At 29.4% G+C, this 20,010-nt stretch overlaps 1 protein-coding gene across 1 annotated transcript in view; it reads right to left on the bottom strand.

Moving 5' to 3' along the window:
* Window positions 1–20,010, bottom strand: part of LOC148237290 (uncharacterized) — a 55,398-nt gene that overhangs the window by 11,538 nt on the left and 23,850 nt on the right. Inside the window, exon 2 of the mRNA XM_088205396.1 lies at window positions 11,422–11,444. Within this exon, the coding sequence (XP_088061522.1) occupies window positions 11,422–11,444 (23 nt within the window). The remainder of the gene's footprint in view (window positions 1–11,421; window positions 11,445–20,010) is intronic.

Here is a 20,010-nt window from a genome sequence, read left to right as displayed (position 1 = left end):
AATTACAGTTTATGGTTGTGAAACATTTGTATGCACCGGTTCGACCGGTTCAAGAATCTATGTTTCAGATTGAGAAAGGGTCACGAGCGTGCACAGATCATTGGGCATATTTTCGATTGTAGAATGTTAAAATTAAAACAAGTTTTATTAACTACATCTCAATAGATCTGTCTGAAAAAGGATCTACAATAGTAGATTAAAAACGCAACACAGAAGAAATTTATTCATATATTTTGCTATACTTTTTTAAAATCACTTGATTAGATTTTTGTTGTAACTGTTACAAATTTTTTCATTAACGAAAACCATTGCGTAGAATTTAAGAATAGTTCTGGTTAATATGGAATGTGACGTAGCAAATCAAAGCTGTAAAATTTTAGGCATCGCAACTTTTGATGTGTTGATATATTTACAAAGTTGATGTTATAAGTGTGGTATGGCATGTGTATGCTAAATCTCTTCTCGGAAAGAGATAAATAAGTGCTTCTTAGTTAAAAATGGGTTTTTTTAGTTAAAAAACCCATTCCCTCCACCAGACATATCAGATTTATTTAAGTCACGCCTTGGGTAGAGAAGTTTGAGTCATTGCCGAGTAAGAACCGCGCATCAGAAAAAGGGTCTACGACACCAGGCCCGACGCTGGAGCTTTTTCTCTTAGGTATTTGCGCCAGAGAGGGTCCGGAAAATGAATCACCCGCAAATCGCCGCCAGCAATTAATCGCTAGCAGTTTACCGCAGCATCAATTGATCGCTAGCATATTTTACCGCCAGACAATACATATAATTTATAAACCATTTTAAATTAATAATTAGGTGTTATTTTTACCACCATAATAAATAAATACAATTTAACTGATATGGACCAGTGGAATTATAAATAAATTGTATAAAAAATAAAGTCAACAATTATTTGCAAACAAATTTTAATACAAACGGAGTCGCGTAAAAAAACTACAATCTGTTCCTTTGCATAATAAATGTTATTTTGAAAGTACTACCTAGAGAGTGAGTGGTTTTGAAGGCAATGTTCCGCTCCTTTTATTTTTTGTATGTATAAAAAGAGCTGAAGGAACTTTTACCTGAAATACATCAGTACAAACATCTGTAGTTTAGTTCGGATTTATTTTTTGAAGTCGGTTTTTACTTTTTTTATACATATATTTTTGCTATGATTTTTTACAAAGTCGGGCCCCTCAAGGAGAATGGGTCTCCAAAATGTATCCCCTCTACCCTTCCTCTTAGCAGGCCTGGCTTATTTCCAATTAATAACGCAATTGTTAGGTCACTCTCTTCCATTGTGTGAACTAATGTGCGTGGCGTGCTTTCATATGCTCGAAATGGTCGTTAGAATGACCTTAAAATTGTAACTAATCATGCAGGCCGTTAAAACCTTTATAAAATTATATTAAGCTATTATATATTATTACTTTATTATAATTTTAATTTTAACACGTTAATTTAAAACATTTGCTAAATGCATTTTCAAGTACTTTGAAATTATTTAGAAATTTAACTCTCGCGTGCTACTTAAATATAACAATGAAAATATAATTTATTCGATTACACAAACCAAGCGATAAAGGACTCAATCCTATGTAGCGTGATATTGCTTTTAATGTTATTTTCCAAAATTCTAAAGGAAATAAACCACTCTTCAGTTATAAGCTAACGAAGCGTATTTTTCTTGAGTGAAAATCGCTTATTCAATTCATATTTACGACATTAATACAACAAAGATTATACGAAATGTACTTTTTTATTTGGTCACGAGCCGCCGCTGACTAGCTACTGCCGCGCAGCGAGATTTTTTCACGCGAGGTGCGATTTATTTATTGCGGTAATCCTCGCGCGATCGCGTCGGCACCGTGATATATTATAGCAAATTTAGAGTCGTATATATTTTTTATTGCGGGACAGTGAGAAATGTGTAATGTGAAAAGAAGTGCTAAGTTGGAATATATGTTACATTAGTGGATTTATTAATATGATTAGATGTATGTAACTAATACTTAGCTACTTTAAAATGTATGTGGATTAAAGATTTAATACATTTTAAATAAAAAGACATAAGGTTTAAATTGCTTAAAAATATAAAAAAAATCGATTCGAAATTTACTTCTGACGAGAACATCCATCAGTTATTCACGACTTTAGAAACACGAGAGTTTGCCTGAAATATTAAATTAAGCTACCCTGACTATCGGCGGAGAGATGATCGATAAAGCAGCCGCTTCCCTCTTCACATGAACTTTGAAATCCTTCGCAGACAACTGATAATATACAAACTTGTCAAACACAACGATGTATCATTATCGTTTAACCAATTTTTCCAAATAAGTCATAGATAAGGATATCATAAACTGAGTTTAAAAGTATTTCCTTGCAATTTTTTTAATAACGGATCACTGCGGTCTGACTTACGAAAAAAGGAGAGGAACAAGAAGACGCATTCAAGTAACAAAAAGTCAATTTCGAGCAAACTTTTTATATCTCTTCCGCCAGCGAGTCAATTTATGAGCAGCGCGTGAGAGAAATGGCAATCCTTAGAAGGGAAAAGGGCACTCGAGCCAATGGCTGCCGCGAAAAGGGTCCGCCGTAATAATACTAATAATGCGTCTGCAAATAAAAAAAATAATGAAATGTGTTTGACGAAAGGATTACGGGGTGAACTTTTTGTTGAGCGCGTCTGTCAAGAGATAAGAAGAAAAAAATGGGGATAGTGGAAAAAAATGAAAGGAAATATTAGGTATTTTTAAGACAATAATATGAAAAAAGTTCTACGTTACTTGAGATTTTTTTGTACAAATTTCCAATTGACTTTATTAATCAAAATAAGCAACATTAGTTTTTTGTATCTAGTTGTGTGAAATTCAGAAGTTTTGGGGTTTAATTAATCTAGTAAATATTTTAATCTCTGCAATTAAAAATATTTGAGTCCTGCAGTTAAAAAATTGCTGGAGATGGAGTATTAAATTTTTGTACACTTTATTAAAAAATAAGAAAATTTGTAATGTCTTTGAAAAAATATGCAGGTAGAAGGAATGATAAAATAAATTTATTTATTGCTAAAACATAAGCTTAAAATCGTTATCATGCATATTATACTGTCAGGGCAATTAGAGCATAATTAAAATATTTCATATTGATATTTAATACAAATCTGATTTCTATGTAGACTGTATGGTGCATTATTTAACAAGGTGATTCTGATTATAAAGCAAGATATTTGTAAAAAGTTATAATTTTAAAATAACAATAGCAAACTTTTTAACCCAGTTCTCGATAATGTTTGCAATTTAGAATCCTCCTACGGGTTCTACAAAGTTTTTCTTGAGCTCACAACATATAATATATGTAACGGTTATGGCACTTAAAATTTATATTTTCAAGAAAAATGCACTTTGGTATTCCAAAATGGCATTTATGAGCCCGTAATGTAATAGCGTACACAAAGTTTTATATTGTATTCAACACCTTAAAGTGGCACAAAAATAAAAATGCGCTTATGAGGCTATAAAAGTATACATATATTTTATTCGTAAGGATCTTTAAAAATATGTATTTACTTAAGAAATTTAAGGCTTGTTTTAAAATAAAGCACCCCTCGCTGAAATTTGATAAGCTTGAACGTTCTTTTTTTATATAAATTATACTTTTTAATTCTATATAAGGCTTTAAGAAAATAATACAGGGGTTGAATTTGCCTTGCATATTATTCATCATTAAAAAAATGTTTAGCCAGTTCATATATAATCCATAAAATCACTGTTTACTGTTTTTAAAAAAAATATGAAAGCTTGGTATACATATTCATAATGAGTTTTTTCATTTTTACTTGACTATGTTTTTTAGCAATGCGGTCATTTGAGCTTATAGATCTTTTTCGATCTGCTAATGGCAATGTAGTCTCTTAGATTGATACTTGGATATTTGCGAGCCAATTTTATAGATTTTTGAACACACCCATGAAATCTGAGAGAGAAATGATAGAAAAGATAAACGGTCCAGATGGTCACTCTGGTGATTGCTCACCAAATGGTAGAAAAACCATAGTACTATGCACATAAAACATATTCTCTAACCCCCATTCTTTACAAACAAAAAGTATTTTTTTCAGCGATGCTTATAAAAGATTTAAATTATTAATTGTTTGGTCACGAGATCTATTTTCCAAGCGACATAACTTTCGCGACTTTTGATCACTTTTTTCGTTAGTACGAAATCTAAAATATTATAAGAAATTGTGCAAGTGGTTAAAATCCCTTATATTGTATATAATAAATTATATTATAGTATTTTCACAAGAAAATTATGGGCTTTGATTGTATAAATATATTACATAAATATGTTTTTTCACAAAGATGAATGTAAAAACAAAATTGAATGTAAAAAATTTTCATCGTTTTAATTTAGGAATAATTAGGTATTTTTATAAATTATTCTTTAATGAATTACAACTTTTATGATTCAATAATTTAATAACTACATAGTTTATTATATAATAAATTATATTCTTAATTTTTTTGTTAGTATTTTAGACTTAAAAAAAAACGATTTTTCAAATTTACGAGGTTACGGGTTCGAGCCCCGGCAGCGACTCTCAAATTTTTATTTATAAAAAGGCGCTATTGTTAAAAAAAATCTATTCATTATTAATTGTATGCCACATAATAATTTATAATTGTTAATATAAATGTCACTGATTCTCAGACCTTTAGTCTGGAGGTTAATACTTACTTTTCAGGTATTAATTATGTCTGATTGACTTACTCAGTTAGTACAGATTTGCCCGCTGTAACGAATTGGGCTTACGCCTGTCAGGTTACAATGGAAGATTTAATAAAAATAAATAAATTCAAGATTTCACAATAATATTAATGTAATATTGATATTTTAAACTAAAATCCTAACTTAATTGAAACTACTAATTTAAAAACGCATTGACTGCGAGAAAATTACTTGTCGCAAATACGCGTTAAAAGCTCGTTATTAGCATCTTTAAATGTGTCAATAACGGTCGTGTTGTATTTTAACAAACACAAACAAATCTATTGCATTGACAAATACAGCTTGTAGAATTGAATATAAAAATATGAGATTGTTAAATATGTACCTGTTTAAAATATAACGCCCTAAATGCTTATAAGTGTATACAAAGTGCTTTTGTCGGCACTTACACCTGATATCTCAGATGTGGGACGCATCTGAACTCGCACCAAATGGAGCTATGCCAACCATCAATCGAGACTTTAAAGAGCAATAAAACAGCTGCTTCTCTCTTTGCGTCGAGAGTGGTCTTAGCACAATCTTAAAAATCCAAAATCTGATGGAACGATCAGATTATTTAGAAACAGACAAGGTTTGATTGACACAAGAGAGTTAATCTGAACACGCACTAAATGCAGCAACGTCAACTATCGACCGCAACTTCAGCCGTTTCTCCCTTCACGTTAACCCCAAATCCGATGTTTAGCCTGATATTTGGAGGGTACTATATTTAACAGGATTTTAAACTGTTGCAAAATAATATTTAATAACTAAATAACTTTAACTTAAAATATAAATATAAAAACAGATATGCTGACATCTAGATAAAAACATATATATTTGTTTAAGTGTGTATATATAATATTATGATTTATTGTAGTATTAAAATATTTTTTCATGAGGCCTACCAAAATATTAAATTAAATATAATGCCTAGTCAGAAACCTTGCGTAAAAAAATAAAATATTAGTCGCGTGCATTCAAGCTTAGAATTGTTCTTAAACGCATACTGTCAATACTCTTTATGCTTTAAAAAAGTAAATTGTTACACTAAAGCGTTCAACCGGTCTTTTGCATAACCGCTTCGATACTTTCGTTACTGGTGACGCAATCCAATCGCCAGAGCAAAGATTATCTCCTTTCTCAAAGAGTGTATCGATCCAGAGAGATTCCTGCGCCACCCTTAATTTTGCTTTACACCACATATATGTCGACTTGTGTTGAAATTAGGAGTTAACAAGCTGAAGCGGCGCTAGTATAGATATGGCTGACGAGGGTCCGCACCCTTTTTCAAATTCCAAAAATAAAACAAAATCTCGGCGAGATAATCTGAGGGCGAAAATTGTGACGTAGTAAGGGTAGCAGAAAAATAGCACCCTTTGATTTATTTTTTAGTTAAAACTTTTTAAGCATATTTTTAACACCCACGCCGGTGTGCAAATTTCGCTTATCAACCAATGAACCGTGACGGAACAGGCAGATGCTTTGTGAAATGGATTTCCGGCTGATCGATTACTCCCTTTCCGGAAGGGTGGTTGCCTATACCAGGAAGGAAGTATTCGTGGTTTAGTTTTGAAACAAGTGCAATTAATCAAAGCGACACGAGGTAAGTGCACACCAAAGACATACGGAACGAGGTGGTGGGTGACCTGGTGAGAAAATATTCTTGTTCCGGAGACACCTGAGTTTTAAAGGCTGAAAATCAATATCTGACCTCACATATGTACTCGAGAAGTGCTTCTTTACAAACATTTTTTATACATATGTAGAGCAGTGTATTAAAAATATGTGATACAAAGTATGTTCTAATTCAGTTGCATTATAATTTCGGTATTAAATCAATGGTCAATCAGAGAATAATGCGTTATAAAACATGATTTTAAATATATATTCAGAAGATTTTAAGGACCAAGTTAATACTTAAAAGTTTTTCTTAAAATCCGATGTAGAATCATAACTACAATGCTAACATAAAAAAAATATTTCCAATAACGAAATTATCAAATAAAAATACGGTAAGGGATGTTAAAATAATTATACTTTAAATTATCGTTTATTTAGGTATCTTTTAAAACCGGTAATAAATAAACTTTAATGTTTCACTAAATCATTAATTTGGCTTTAGAAATAAATGCCCAAATATATCAATGAAGAAATATTGCTCAACCATATTCTTTTGATACAGTGTGGCACCCTGGACTACTTCACGAAATTGACAGCTTTCTTAAACCAATCCCATTTGAAAGATAAACACTTACAAATTAAGATCAGAGACGTAATCATAGAACTGTTCCAAATATCATCGGGCGTGTCTCAGTGCAGCGTTTTTGGACCGATACTGTATTTACTATACACGATAGATCTTCCTCAGACGAACTCGCCAAAAATTATCACATTTGTCTAGGACATATAATGGCGTCTGATACTGACCCAAAAATAGCATCGAAGTGACTGTAAGATCGTATCTCAAAAGTCAAAGCTTGGCTCTCTTAATGGAAAATAAGAGCTAATGAAACTAAATCAATCTATGTTACATTTACGCTGAATACTTTAACGAAAAATAGATACGATGAAACTTTACTGAATTTCTTTGAATTCATCTCGACAGAAAATTCATATTTGGAACAAAAATAAGCATCTGGACCTTCAACCTTTTTTAAATAAATAAATAAAGTACGTTTTGTATTTTTTATAAATTCCAGTTCTATAATTTAAAAACGTTTAGCAAATCCCAATTATTCTTAAAAGCATGGTTCTACATTTTATTTTATTTTATTATTTAATTTTTTGTGTAAACTTCAATTTAATTTTTCATTCAATATAGTTTTTATTATCATTATTACTCTGAGAAAAGAATTTTATAGAAATTTTTCCTCTGACATATATTCCGTCGGTTATTTTCAGAGCGTATCTACTCTTCATAACATATTCAGTTTACAGACTCACTTGAAATCTTATTTGTTGCAATCTTGACCACAACGCGAATATCATTACATATACCTATTTTCTTGGACATTGCTTTGCATCGTTGGTCCATAAAGAACGACGACGAGACGGTTTCGAGAGCTTTGCATTATCTTGCGTCGTTGCGAGTGCCTACACTGGCTTGCCTTGTCCCATGGAGCCTCTCGTTGCTATTTTTAGCATCGAGATGCACTCAGTGCATTGACTTAAAAGCCAGCAAGCCTAAAAGCCTTAGAATTGAAACTTTGTCCGCAAACCTCCATTAGCAGAGACGACTTAAAGGCACAATCAAAGTTAGAAACCTCGGAGTGAGAGAGTGTTTCTGTAGTGTAGTAGTGAAATGCCAGAACGGTTTTGTTAAGAACGAATCAAATTAGTGAGGTACCATTCAATGCTATCAAAGCAGCGAAACAATAGTATAAAAAGATATATACAGATGGATTCATAAGTAAATTTATCAATAATATATTGTTTTTAATGTTACAAAAGTATACAAAAAATATATATACACTTTTACTACGATTTATAAAAATATTTTTTTTTTACTATAGTGGTTAATGTCTAAAAATTCAAAACTCATATAGTCTTTCTTAAAAAACAAATATTTTTTTAAAAACTCACAAGGGAATTAACTAATAAATTTCAAGATTTTATTTAAAATAAAATTTTATTGTGTAATAATAAATATTTTATTATCATAAAATAACGGACCACTATTTGTATTTCATATGCGGTCTCCTAGATAGAGTTTAAATTTAGCCCAAAAGGTAAATGCCTTAGAGGCAAATGAACTATAGTAAAAGGACGATACAGCGATATTAATAAAATAAACCGGATATTTATTTTGAAAACTCTCATACTATACTAAAAATCAGGATTAAAAAGAAATATACATATATGGATATATTAAAGTCAATACAGATAACTGGTTATTAATCGCGGAAGCTTACTTACTGCCATAATATCTCTATAGTTGAGAAATGCGGATCACATTTACATTTAGAAATAAACTAGACAAGAATTTTCAAGGTGGTATGGTATAAAAATATGCCATTGCAATAAAAAATATTGCTTCTGCTGAATGTAAATCAATAAAAAAACAAGTCTAATGTTGTTTACATCTTATTTATATCACTGCTTACAAAGTTTACTATGTATACATTGTCGTAACAATAAAAATAATAAGGAGCAAATAAATGGTCTGTTTATGTCTGGTTTTTATGTATAATATTTTATATACTTGAATTGTGAGATACTTGTTTAAAAAAACAAAGAAGAATACATACATATATGTTATGGTGCTTCATCAGTAAAATTCACATTATTAAAGAATTATTTGTTGTATTTTCTAGAAACAGCACATTTATAAATGATTTTGTTGTTGAAAATCTCAGACCTTTATAAACACATTTTGATGATATCATAATTATACTATTTTTATTTTATAAGAATAAATCAAACTAAAATATTTTATTAGCGAATTTTAATGTATACATAAAAAAATTATATTATTTATATTAGTAATAAATAATAATTAATAAACTATTTTTACGTATAAATGCACATATATGTATATGTTCTATTTCGTATTTAAAGATTAGCCACTAATATAGTTGTTAAGATCAAGTCGTATGTACAGTGGCGTAGCTAGGGTATGTGCCGCCCAGGGCGATCCTGAAAATTGCCGCCCCCCCTATACATTTTTTGCAGAGTCATAAAATCAGCATTTTTAAAAATAATAAATTGCTTATTATTAAGCTCTTGTTATTCGTTAATTTATATATGTTTAAGTGCATTTAAGGTTACGAACCACACTAAACGATCCCATCGCGAATATGCCGCCCCCAAGCAAGTGCCGCCCGGGGCGGCCCGCCCCCTCCGCCCCCCCATAGCTACGCCACTGCGTATGTATGACTTTTCAGATCAAGAAACGGCTAACGAGCGCGCGGTCAGAATCGGTGCTATTTTTTTCGACCGCCTAATAAATGCCTTTGATTTTAATTTTGCTGACTTAGGAAATCGATGTGGTGAATACTACATAATTATGTATGTGAATCAAAATATATCAATACTTAATCTTACTTCTAAACTAAAACTATCATTTGATTTTATGTTAAAAAAAATCTATAAAACTTAAAATTCATGTATCATCTAAAGTTTATTTATGCTGAAATTTCTCATTATTTAATATATTTTTTTATTACATATATCAGGGTTTTCAATAAAATTGAATTATAAATTGAATAATTAATAAAATATTTTTTTAGCATTATGTGACTGCTTTACTGATTTTGTGTTATTTATGATTTAAATCAACTCAAAGCAAAATTTTTATTCGCTAATATTTTATAAAATTTAAAAATTAACATATTGTTCAGCCTCTAAATCAGGGGTGGCCAACCCAAATGACCTTGCGGGCCACTTTGGAAATGCATCATAACTCCACGGGTCACATATAAAATTATATATCCCCATATTAAATTCAAATATTTTTTTTGTAGTGAAAAATTGTCTATAGTATACTGGCCATTAAAAAATAAATATATTTTGTAAAAGTTTGATGAATCTCGCGGGCCGGAAAAATGTTAATCGGGTTCTAAATAGTTCAAATGTACAGTTTTGCTTCAGCAACATTATAATACTACCAACCTAGAGGGTTAGTTTGTTATGCGATAATTTACTTGTTATGAGAATTTTTTAATAAGGTTAAAGAAAGCAGCAAAAACTGATATATGTTTTTAGTTGAATCAAAACTATATTTAATAATTTGAAAGCTTGCAAAAAATTAAACGTTAGTTATCTCAAAACTTTAAACAACTCAAAAAGCTTGATAAAAGGGTACCGCACGAATTGAATAAAAACTAATTAAATCACCGTACTAAAGTTATTTTTTTTCTTTTTTTGATGCAACGGTAACGATCTATTTATTGATCGCATTGTTATGTTAAATGAAAAGTGTAATATTTACGAAAACAGAAAGGCATCTGTACTATATGTCAAAGCGGAAGCTCAAAAGCATTTAAAAAACTAAAATTATAGTGAATGTTTGTTGTTTGCGCTTGGTATAATGTACTACGATATTTTTAATTATTATCAAAAATAGTATAGCTTCGGGTATCAAATAAATCAACAACAAAATACCAAGAATTGTGACAAAAAATTACTACATGATCCAACAATCTTTTACGCTGATTTTGAAAAGGCTTTTGATAAAGTTTGCCATTCCTTAATTCAAATAAAATTGATAGTTTTGGACACAAAATTATTAAAATTTTTGAATTACACTCTTCAGATCAACATCAATATGTTTAAAATGGCTACATAGTCGTTTAAATATACTTTGGGATCTATTCCTAAATTTAAAAACTGTCCTAATTACAATTATTAAAGTAACTCAAAACATATTTAAATCAAATCCTTAGCAGTCCAGTAATTTAAATATATTCTAAAGTAACTATATTAAAAAACAGTTAGTTACCTTAGAAATTTTAAGAAAAACGTTTTTTATATTCATCAGTAATTAATTTGTGGGTTTTAAGCACTATAGTATTGTTTATAAAATAAACAATATGCTTAAAAAATATTTTTTAATAAATTGTAAATATGGTAACGGATGTATAGAACGAATGAGCAGTGGCTGTTAGGTCTTTTACATATATTTATAAAACAAATAAAATTAATTATACTCACAGCTATCTCAGCTTTCAGCGAATCTGCAAAAATAAAACACATTATAAGCATTACATTAAAATATAGTATATACTGGTGTATACGTTATCTGGGAAAAGCTGTTAAAAGGCAATTACGCCGAGCCTTTACATAAATTTTATCTTAAATTTACAGCACGCGTTTCGCGATAATAAAACATGAATTTAATAACGAATATTATAATACACATCTATACGGATAAAAAGTTCCTAGGAGGGTGTGAGCGCGGTCAAAGGGAGTTCATGAAAGGGAAAGTTTTGGCCGGAAGCCGAAGCCCTTTGGCTGTTCATTTATTATGGCATTGATTAAATTTCTATGTAACAAACGGACCAAACAGCCAATCCAACGACAAAAAGACTTAGCTACTGAGTGTTTCTGTAGGGAAAGTGTTTCAATGATAGTTGGTAGGCGACCTTAATTTCTTGTATGGAGAGATGAATGAATGGAGCAACTACTATAATGGCGACTTGACACATTTGCTAACATGTGCTTTGATGCAACAATGAACTGTATTTATTGATATATACGTATAGTCATTGATAGGATGTAGTGAAATAGTTTATAATCTACAGTCTAAAAGTAATAATATATATGCCAAAACAAGATTTAATACGATAGTTTTCTAGTGGTTTTATAAAAATAGGGTGAACATATTTTTTTTTATATATAATGTTATGAACCTAAGAGTCTAAATAAAACATAGTTAATTAGAATTATTTATAAAAAAATACTTTTTGCTCGACTAATTTGAATGTTTGTATTAGACAGCTGTTGAAACGTTGACGTTGGATACTTGAAGATTTTTAAAGCCGGAAGGGTTGCATCCAAATAGACGACATAAAAGTATATAACAGTTTTGTATAAACATATTTATGTATATTATCACATAGGGGAGTGTAGATCGTGTAGCTATCAGGCGGTAAAGTTTTAATGGCATGTCTTTAAAGTCGAAGAATCTTCGTGGCGTGTCGAGTTATATTATTGTCGGCTGTGATTTCGCTAGAGTGGCTGGAATAATTGTGATGAGTTCTCGCGATATTCTTTGGACAATCCGCTGATGTCAATGTGGTATCCTGGCTCGTCTCTCTTTCCCTATATATATTACCGTGTCTCCTCCTATGACTAAGTATCACATATTTTATTCTGGAGGACGTTTGCAAGACTCATTGCATTGACACACTTTTTGACACACATACGAAATGTGTAACGGTCCAAATGGCCACTTCAGTGATCAGTAATCAAAGGGTGTAGAAAAATAAATTTATGCTCTAAGTAAAATGTATTTGTCTAGCGCGCGTCCTTTCCAAGCAAAAATTAACTTTGTGATTTACGTCTTAGGACAAATGATATTAAATGGTCCGTACAATATTTACAATTATTAACGCAATTGTTTAGTCAATTGTAAGTATATGCGTTTTAAATAATTAATCATGATAATAGAGAAGTCATACATTTTAAAATGATTTTATTATAATTTATTATATTTGGGTATCCCATTAATTTGTATGACTCATGTTTCAATTAAACAAAAAATCTCTCTGATTTAATCTGAATTTAGATATATACAAGGAAAATATTTATTGTATGTACATATAGATATGCCACATATTTATATATACTACTACATATTGTTACTATAGTATATTTGACCCTAAAAGACTAGATACATTTTCATGAAAATATATGAAACGTTGCGAATATTAGCGGTATTATCAACAAAGGAAATGAACATTGAAGAATAACATTGTACAAAAAGTGTGCAAATATTACTGTTTTATATAACCTTCTAGGCTTTTATAAATAAATTTACGTACAAACTATTCCAAAAAGCAATATTTCGCAATTTATAGAGCCATATAAATATTTTCAGTATACGAAAATGTTTCTCGGTTACTTTCACTATATTGTACTACAAAAAATATTAAATTTATATGTTAGAGATAAACGAAATACTTTTGATTTGACAGAATAACGCAATTTAAATCTGAATTTTCATGATTTAACCACTTGTACAATTTTTTATAATTTACTGGTCATTTTGAACAAATAAAAACATGTCTCGAAAATAAGGCAATACACATTATTTCCCACAATTGAAGTGAGATCGCGTGATCTAGCAATTGCCTTAATAATTGAAAATATTTCACAAACCACTTAATAATACATCACTAAAAAGATCTGCAGAAAAACAACTAATTCTTTAAAAATACAATAAATTCTATAATGCGCTAAATACTATTATTATTTTACTCCCTGGTTACCGATCGCCGAAGTGATCCGTTTATCTTTCAAGGCGTAAACACATTTTGTAGATGTGTCCAAAAAGCGATGCAACGAAGCTTGCAAACCTATTTATCTGTGATTCTCAAACCAGCATTATAATTTATATGACACTACACAGAAACAGAGACACGGTAAGAAGGAAAAATGCCATTGATTCATAAGCTAAGAGACCGCATTAAAACAAAATAAATGTATAAAGAATATCGCGAGAACATATTATGACAATCCCAGTCGCTCTGAGGAAATCATATCCGACAATTTATTTTAACATGAAAAAATCAACGGGACTCTTATTGTTAGATGTGGAAAAAGCGTTTGATACTGTGTGGCATGATGGGTTGATTTACAAACTCCACAAATATAAAACCCCTAACTATCTGCTACACTTGTTACGCTCCTACCTTGATCGTCGAAGTTATGTTGTTTCAGTAAATAATGAACAATCGATACCGCGTAATATCCCAGCTGGTGTTCCTCAGGGGAGTTTACTTGGACCGTTCCTTTTCATTTTGTACACAAATGATATACCTATTTTAAAAAATACTTGTCTTTCAATGTATGCCGATGATACGGCGATAATGAGTAGCTCTTACGGTCTTAAGCCTATTTCAATAAAATTGCAAAAATCCTTAACTCTCTTAAGTAATTATTTCAAAAAGTGGAAAATAAAAATAAATCAGGACAAAACGGAGGCTATAATTTTTACAACTCGAAGACAACCTTTGCCCCCGACTATTATAAGCGAGCAGGGAAAATGTATAGAATGGAAGGCGAGCGTTAAGTACCTCGGAATTCACCTGGACTCCAAGCTTAAATTTAATAAACATATAACCGAACTTAAATCTAAAGGGCTCGCAGCCATTGCGGCGTTAAAACCAATTTTTAATCGAAAAAGTGCGCTAAATACTAAAAATAAAATTCTATTATACAAGCAATTAATCAGACCGGCAATGACTTACGCCTGCCCAGTGTGGAGTAATACGTGTAATACTAACTTTTCTAAGCTACAAGTTGTTCAAAATAAAGCTATAAAAATAATTTATAATACACCTTTTTATACTAACCTCAAAAAACTTCATAATAAATATTTAATTCCAACTATTAAAGAACATGTTCACCACCATACTAATGATTATTATAAAAAAATACCGCGAAATCATACTAACCCGTTAATCTCAAGAATCGGTGATTACGACAAAAACAAACTCAAACTCAAATTTAAATATAAACACAAAATGCCAAAGCACATCTTGCTCTGACGCATAAATTTTATCTATTAATTTAACAGCTCCAGGTCTATGAGTTTTATATTAAAAATATATATTTATAATTTAAATTTTTTTTTTTTTTTTTTTTTTTGTTAAAGGTGTTTATGTACTTTGACCTAAACTTAACGTATTTTATGTTCTTTTATTATTCTTATTTTTGTAATTCCTCTTAATTTAGCTAATCAATCGTAAATTGTGATAATGGTAATTAACCAGCAACCAATGAAATGTAAATATATATGTTTATAAAAATGTATTATTTAATTATGTAATAAACGATAATTAAAAAAAAAAAAAAATATCCGACAATAATACAACTCGATACGCCAGCGAAGACTCTCTGACATTTCAACGCAACCACCTGATAGTGGCATATCTATTTCATTATGTATGTGGCAATTTATATGTTTATAACATAAAGTGATACCAGCTTTTCTAGTGTCTATTTGACTGCAAAATCACACCACTTTGACCTCAAAATTAAAAAATCCTAATAGACCATCATACATAGTATATTTTATTTTCATATAAGCTTAGTTTTAGGCCTAAAAAATGTTAATTATAATCGGTAAATATTATATATATATATATATATATATATATATATATATATATATATATATATATATATATATATATATATATATATATATATATATATATATATATATATATATATATATATATATATATATATATATATATATATATATATATATATAAATAAATTTAGTAAAAATGATGTATTATATATATTATAAAAATCAAAAACATGATAATTTGTAGTAAATTTTTTTCCAAGCAGAGAAATTAGATGGGTAAATATATAATACAATAAGCAGTAAATATTTTATTGCTTATACTTAATATATATTATATTTAATAATAAATTAACAAATAATAAACAAAACTCGACACAATATATCTTCTGATTACAAAGTTCGTATTTTACCATTTGTAATAATCGACGGTGTATTATTATTAGATTCATTACATACATTGCTTTGAATGGAACATAATTAATGAGATACTAATCGCTTGGTATAATTTGGAGGCACATGACCTTCCTCAAAGAATAACGACGTAGATAATATCTGTTATTATTTTACTCTTAGCTTATTATTATTTAATTCACCATAGATTTTTTTACTAAAAATAATACAATTTTAAAAATATTTGTAAGCATTTTAAAAAATTCAATACACGTTTAAAGCGTTAATCCTCTTATAAATAAAAAGTGAGAGACTTTTGCTAAGTATGTTTATTTATTTAGAGTGTGGGAGATTGAGAAAAAATATTTACTTTTGTTATCAAAAAATAAATCTTATTTATTATTATGATTGACGTCATTATATCGCGTGTCGTTTGTACTAGAATTTGTAAAGGTTCAACTGTGTAAAAAAATTCGATTGTAATCGAGGAAGTTGAATGTAGGGATTGGGTTAAGAGAAAAATAAATGTATTATTCAGAGGTTAAAGAGCATCAAACTTATGAACCAAGTCTCGTAGACTTTGATAGCTTGATATGCACGATAATAAAATTTATAAAAAAAATATTCGATAAAACAAATTAAATATATTTATGAACCTTTGATACTATTATTTACAGTAGATATATTTTTTTTAATAATAGAAGATTTATTTCTTATTATATTTTTTAGATCATATATCATCAAAGTATGATACTTTAAAGACATCCATATATATATATTTAAGATATATCCAATAAAGGAAATAAAGTAGATTTCTTTGAAAACGTTTATTGTCAAAGGTTGAACGTAGTTTCACGCATCATTTATTAACTGAATTGCTTCTGCTATTGATATTTTGTAATCCAATGTCTTTGACGTGATATATGGGTATATAATGACATATGGAACAATATTAAATTGATACAACGTTGAGCGAAACTTTGCCTTGGGCTAAATCAATATTATGCGAGACTTGATAATCAATAAAGTATTGTACAACGAACTATTTAAGTACATCGTTATTACTATTAATTAGTAAAATATTTTTAACAGCATGATAAGGTTTCAGTGTTTTTTTCAACATTGGTGAATATTGTGGTTATGGAGGCTTTATTGATACAGCGTAACATAATTAATATCAGTACGAGCAACTTGTAATTTTTGAGACGATTGATATTATCAGTGTCCTGAGGGACCGTGTGGTACGGACTGCTATACGATTCTACACATAACTATAAAAATGTAAAAAAAATAAGAAAATCGTTTCTAGTTATGAAACAACTAGGCAGCTTTTTAAGTGTTGCTTAAACAACGAACTTGAAAAGCTTAAAATAATATATTTTAAAATATAAAATATAATTTTCCTTAATATATATAAGTTTCTTTATTATAAGAGATATCACACATTTCTAAAAATATTATTAAATATGACTATTTTGTATTAAGAGTGCAATAGATAATTAAAAGTATTTTTTATAATACTATTTAAAAAAATTACAATAAAACTATACATTAATAAATATAGCCAGACAGGAGAATAGTTGATATTCACTCATTTTGCTCCCAGTGGAGCTTACGCTAAAACGACACGGATGCTCCGGTATAAACTATGTTTTTCAAAGTACAATTAACGCTTTTAAAACGGGTATTTATTGTTGGCCTAGTACGTGTTCATATAACAAATAAATGCGTTTGCAAAAATAACCCTAAATATACCTACAAATACACAGCTGCATAAGTAGTATATTTTTAATCTAGGTTTCTATTATTAGTTAGGTATTCTAATTTTAGCAAAACCATTTATTGTATATCAATAAAACCGTTCTTTTTGACTTAATAAAAAAAAACACTGAGCGATACTTAAACGTCATCAATCAATGTAGTAAGTCGATGAATTGAGCTGTTCTGGGGGCCTTAATTGACACGTTCTTTATTAAAGGGTCGTTAACGATCCTTTGAGGGTCTGACCCTTGCGTAATTTTGGCATCAAAAATTTTATGTAACAAAATACTATTGTGTAAACCCCTAACCGTAGACCCAAATTTTAGGTATTTTAAACTGCGAAAATGTTTTAGAAAATTACATCCATAAACTACATATTTAAGATGCTTAAAGGTTGTTTAGAGTAAAGTATATTTAATTAATTTATTTATTAAGTAAAAAGAGCTTTTGTAAACTGAGATAATTGAAGATATATTTTACGTCGGGATCTTTGCGCTGCTTCGCCTTGGTCAATGCGATTTTTTAACCTTGGTTAGGGCTTGTGTTACACAAGGTTAAGTAAAAGAGATTGCTCCGTTAAATATTTACCTTGTGGGAGTAAGTGGTCGAAAACGATCGCTTTACTGCTTGGGACCTGTTTTGGGTTTTTATAGGACGCTTATAAGGCTTTAGATGTAAATAAATGACTTGAAACAGTTAAAATATTAAAATATGTGTATTTAAATTATATAGGTAGTTTTCATTAATAGGTTTGTAGAAGAAAGTAGCACAGTTAATTGTAACTTGATGGAATAATATTTTTTTTGTATCTTATGTACAATATAACACAATCAATAATTAATTAATTAAACTATATACATATTTTTAACTATCAGACAAATTAGTATTATAATAGTATTTTTTCACCCTTTCCAAAAGCAATGAAGTTCATTTTTATATTTACAAAAATTTGTCTATACAATTTATGAAAAAAATTCATGTTGTATTAAAGATCGAGTTACTCTTAAAAAATCTGGTGACTGATCTAACTGGATTTGATCGAACGGTCGTCTTGGTATATTCGGCGTAGCTCTACTTAGTGCGTAATAAACTCGTATATTTCAAGTTAGAAGCGAGGTGTATTTCTGGATATTTTTCTGATTATTTTTTTTTGTAATAGTACATTTTTTAAGGACTTTCACGAACCAAATATTTATTATTATATTTTGTAATGTAAAAAAGAATAATAATTTATTGTATTTATACTGTTAAATTAAATATTTAAATGGGATAATATATGTAAAATATCCAGATAGTCTGAAGCAAATGCTTGTCATATCAAAAAATATGTTGTTGTAACTTATTCATGTTTAACATTGTATATATAAGGCCATTGGTCGTAAATAAATATCCTTATACTTTAATCGCATTGAACCCATGAAATGATTACGCCTCGTTTTATAGGAAGCCACTACTACCGGTAATTGCCATAAGAGTATTTTCGCTTTCACCTTGAGCTGTCGAGCACAAATATTGAGTTTGGACAAGAGTTAAAACAACACAATGAAATAAGTTCAAGAACGCATCGAAAGCGACGGGTCAATATTATGCAACCTTCGATTGGACTGTTTTTAAGTGAAATAATTCATGTTCCGACAAATATATTATTTGGACTAGAATTATATTTTTAAGTTACGTAGTAATATTCATAGATTATCATAAATCAAATCGATCATATTTGATTTAGGAAAGACCATAAAAAAATGTACTATTACAAAAAAAAAGATTACCACTTCGCTTCTGATTCGAAATTAACGAGTTTATTAAACACTAAGTGGAGCTACGCCTAATATACTATGACGAAATTTATCGGATTTTGTAGCTTTTTATTGTCGTTTCAATTAAATAAGATTTAAGTCCCGGCAGTGATACGTCTTCGTGGCTTAATCGCAATTTATATTAATGAGTCATCCCTTATCTCGCCACGCTTTTTTTGCATTTTTGTCATATACAAACGGTAAAATTATTAAATGTATCTATCTCTATATGTTTATGGATTTATTATACAAATATTTTATTATTAATATAAATCTCTTGTAAATAATTGCTAAGAATTATTTTAGAAATAAGTTGTGAAGCCAAATATAATGCTTGTTTAATTTTTTTGAAACTATATAAACATAATAATAAATTATAAAAATATTCATTACTTATGGGTCATAAAGACGCGTTTCATAAATTTATCAGTCGTTATAACATGACATTTGGACGCTTTATCGGACTGAATCTATTTTGATAAAAAATACGGTAACTGTATGTGAACTATGACTTTATCGTTATTCACATAA

The sequence above is a fragment of the Plectrocnemia conspersa genome, unplaced genomic scaffold (assembly GCF_051122295.1).
Source record: "Plectrocnemia conspersa isolate PC_06_02 unplaced genomic scaffold, ASM5112229v1 ptg000002l, whole genome shotgun sequence".
Classification (NCBI taxonomy): Eukaryota; Metazoa; Arthropoda; class Insecta; order Trichoptera; family Polycentropodidae; genus Plectrocnemia; species Plectrocnemia conspersa.
This window is presented reverse-complemented; position numbering and strand designations above follow the sequence as displayed.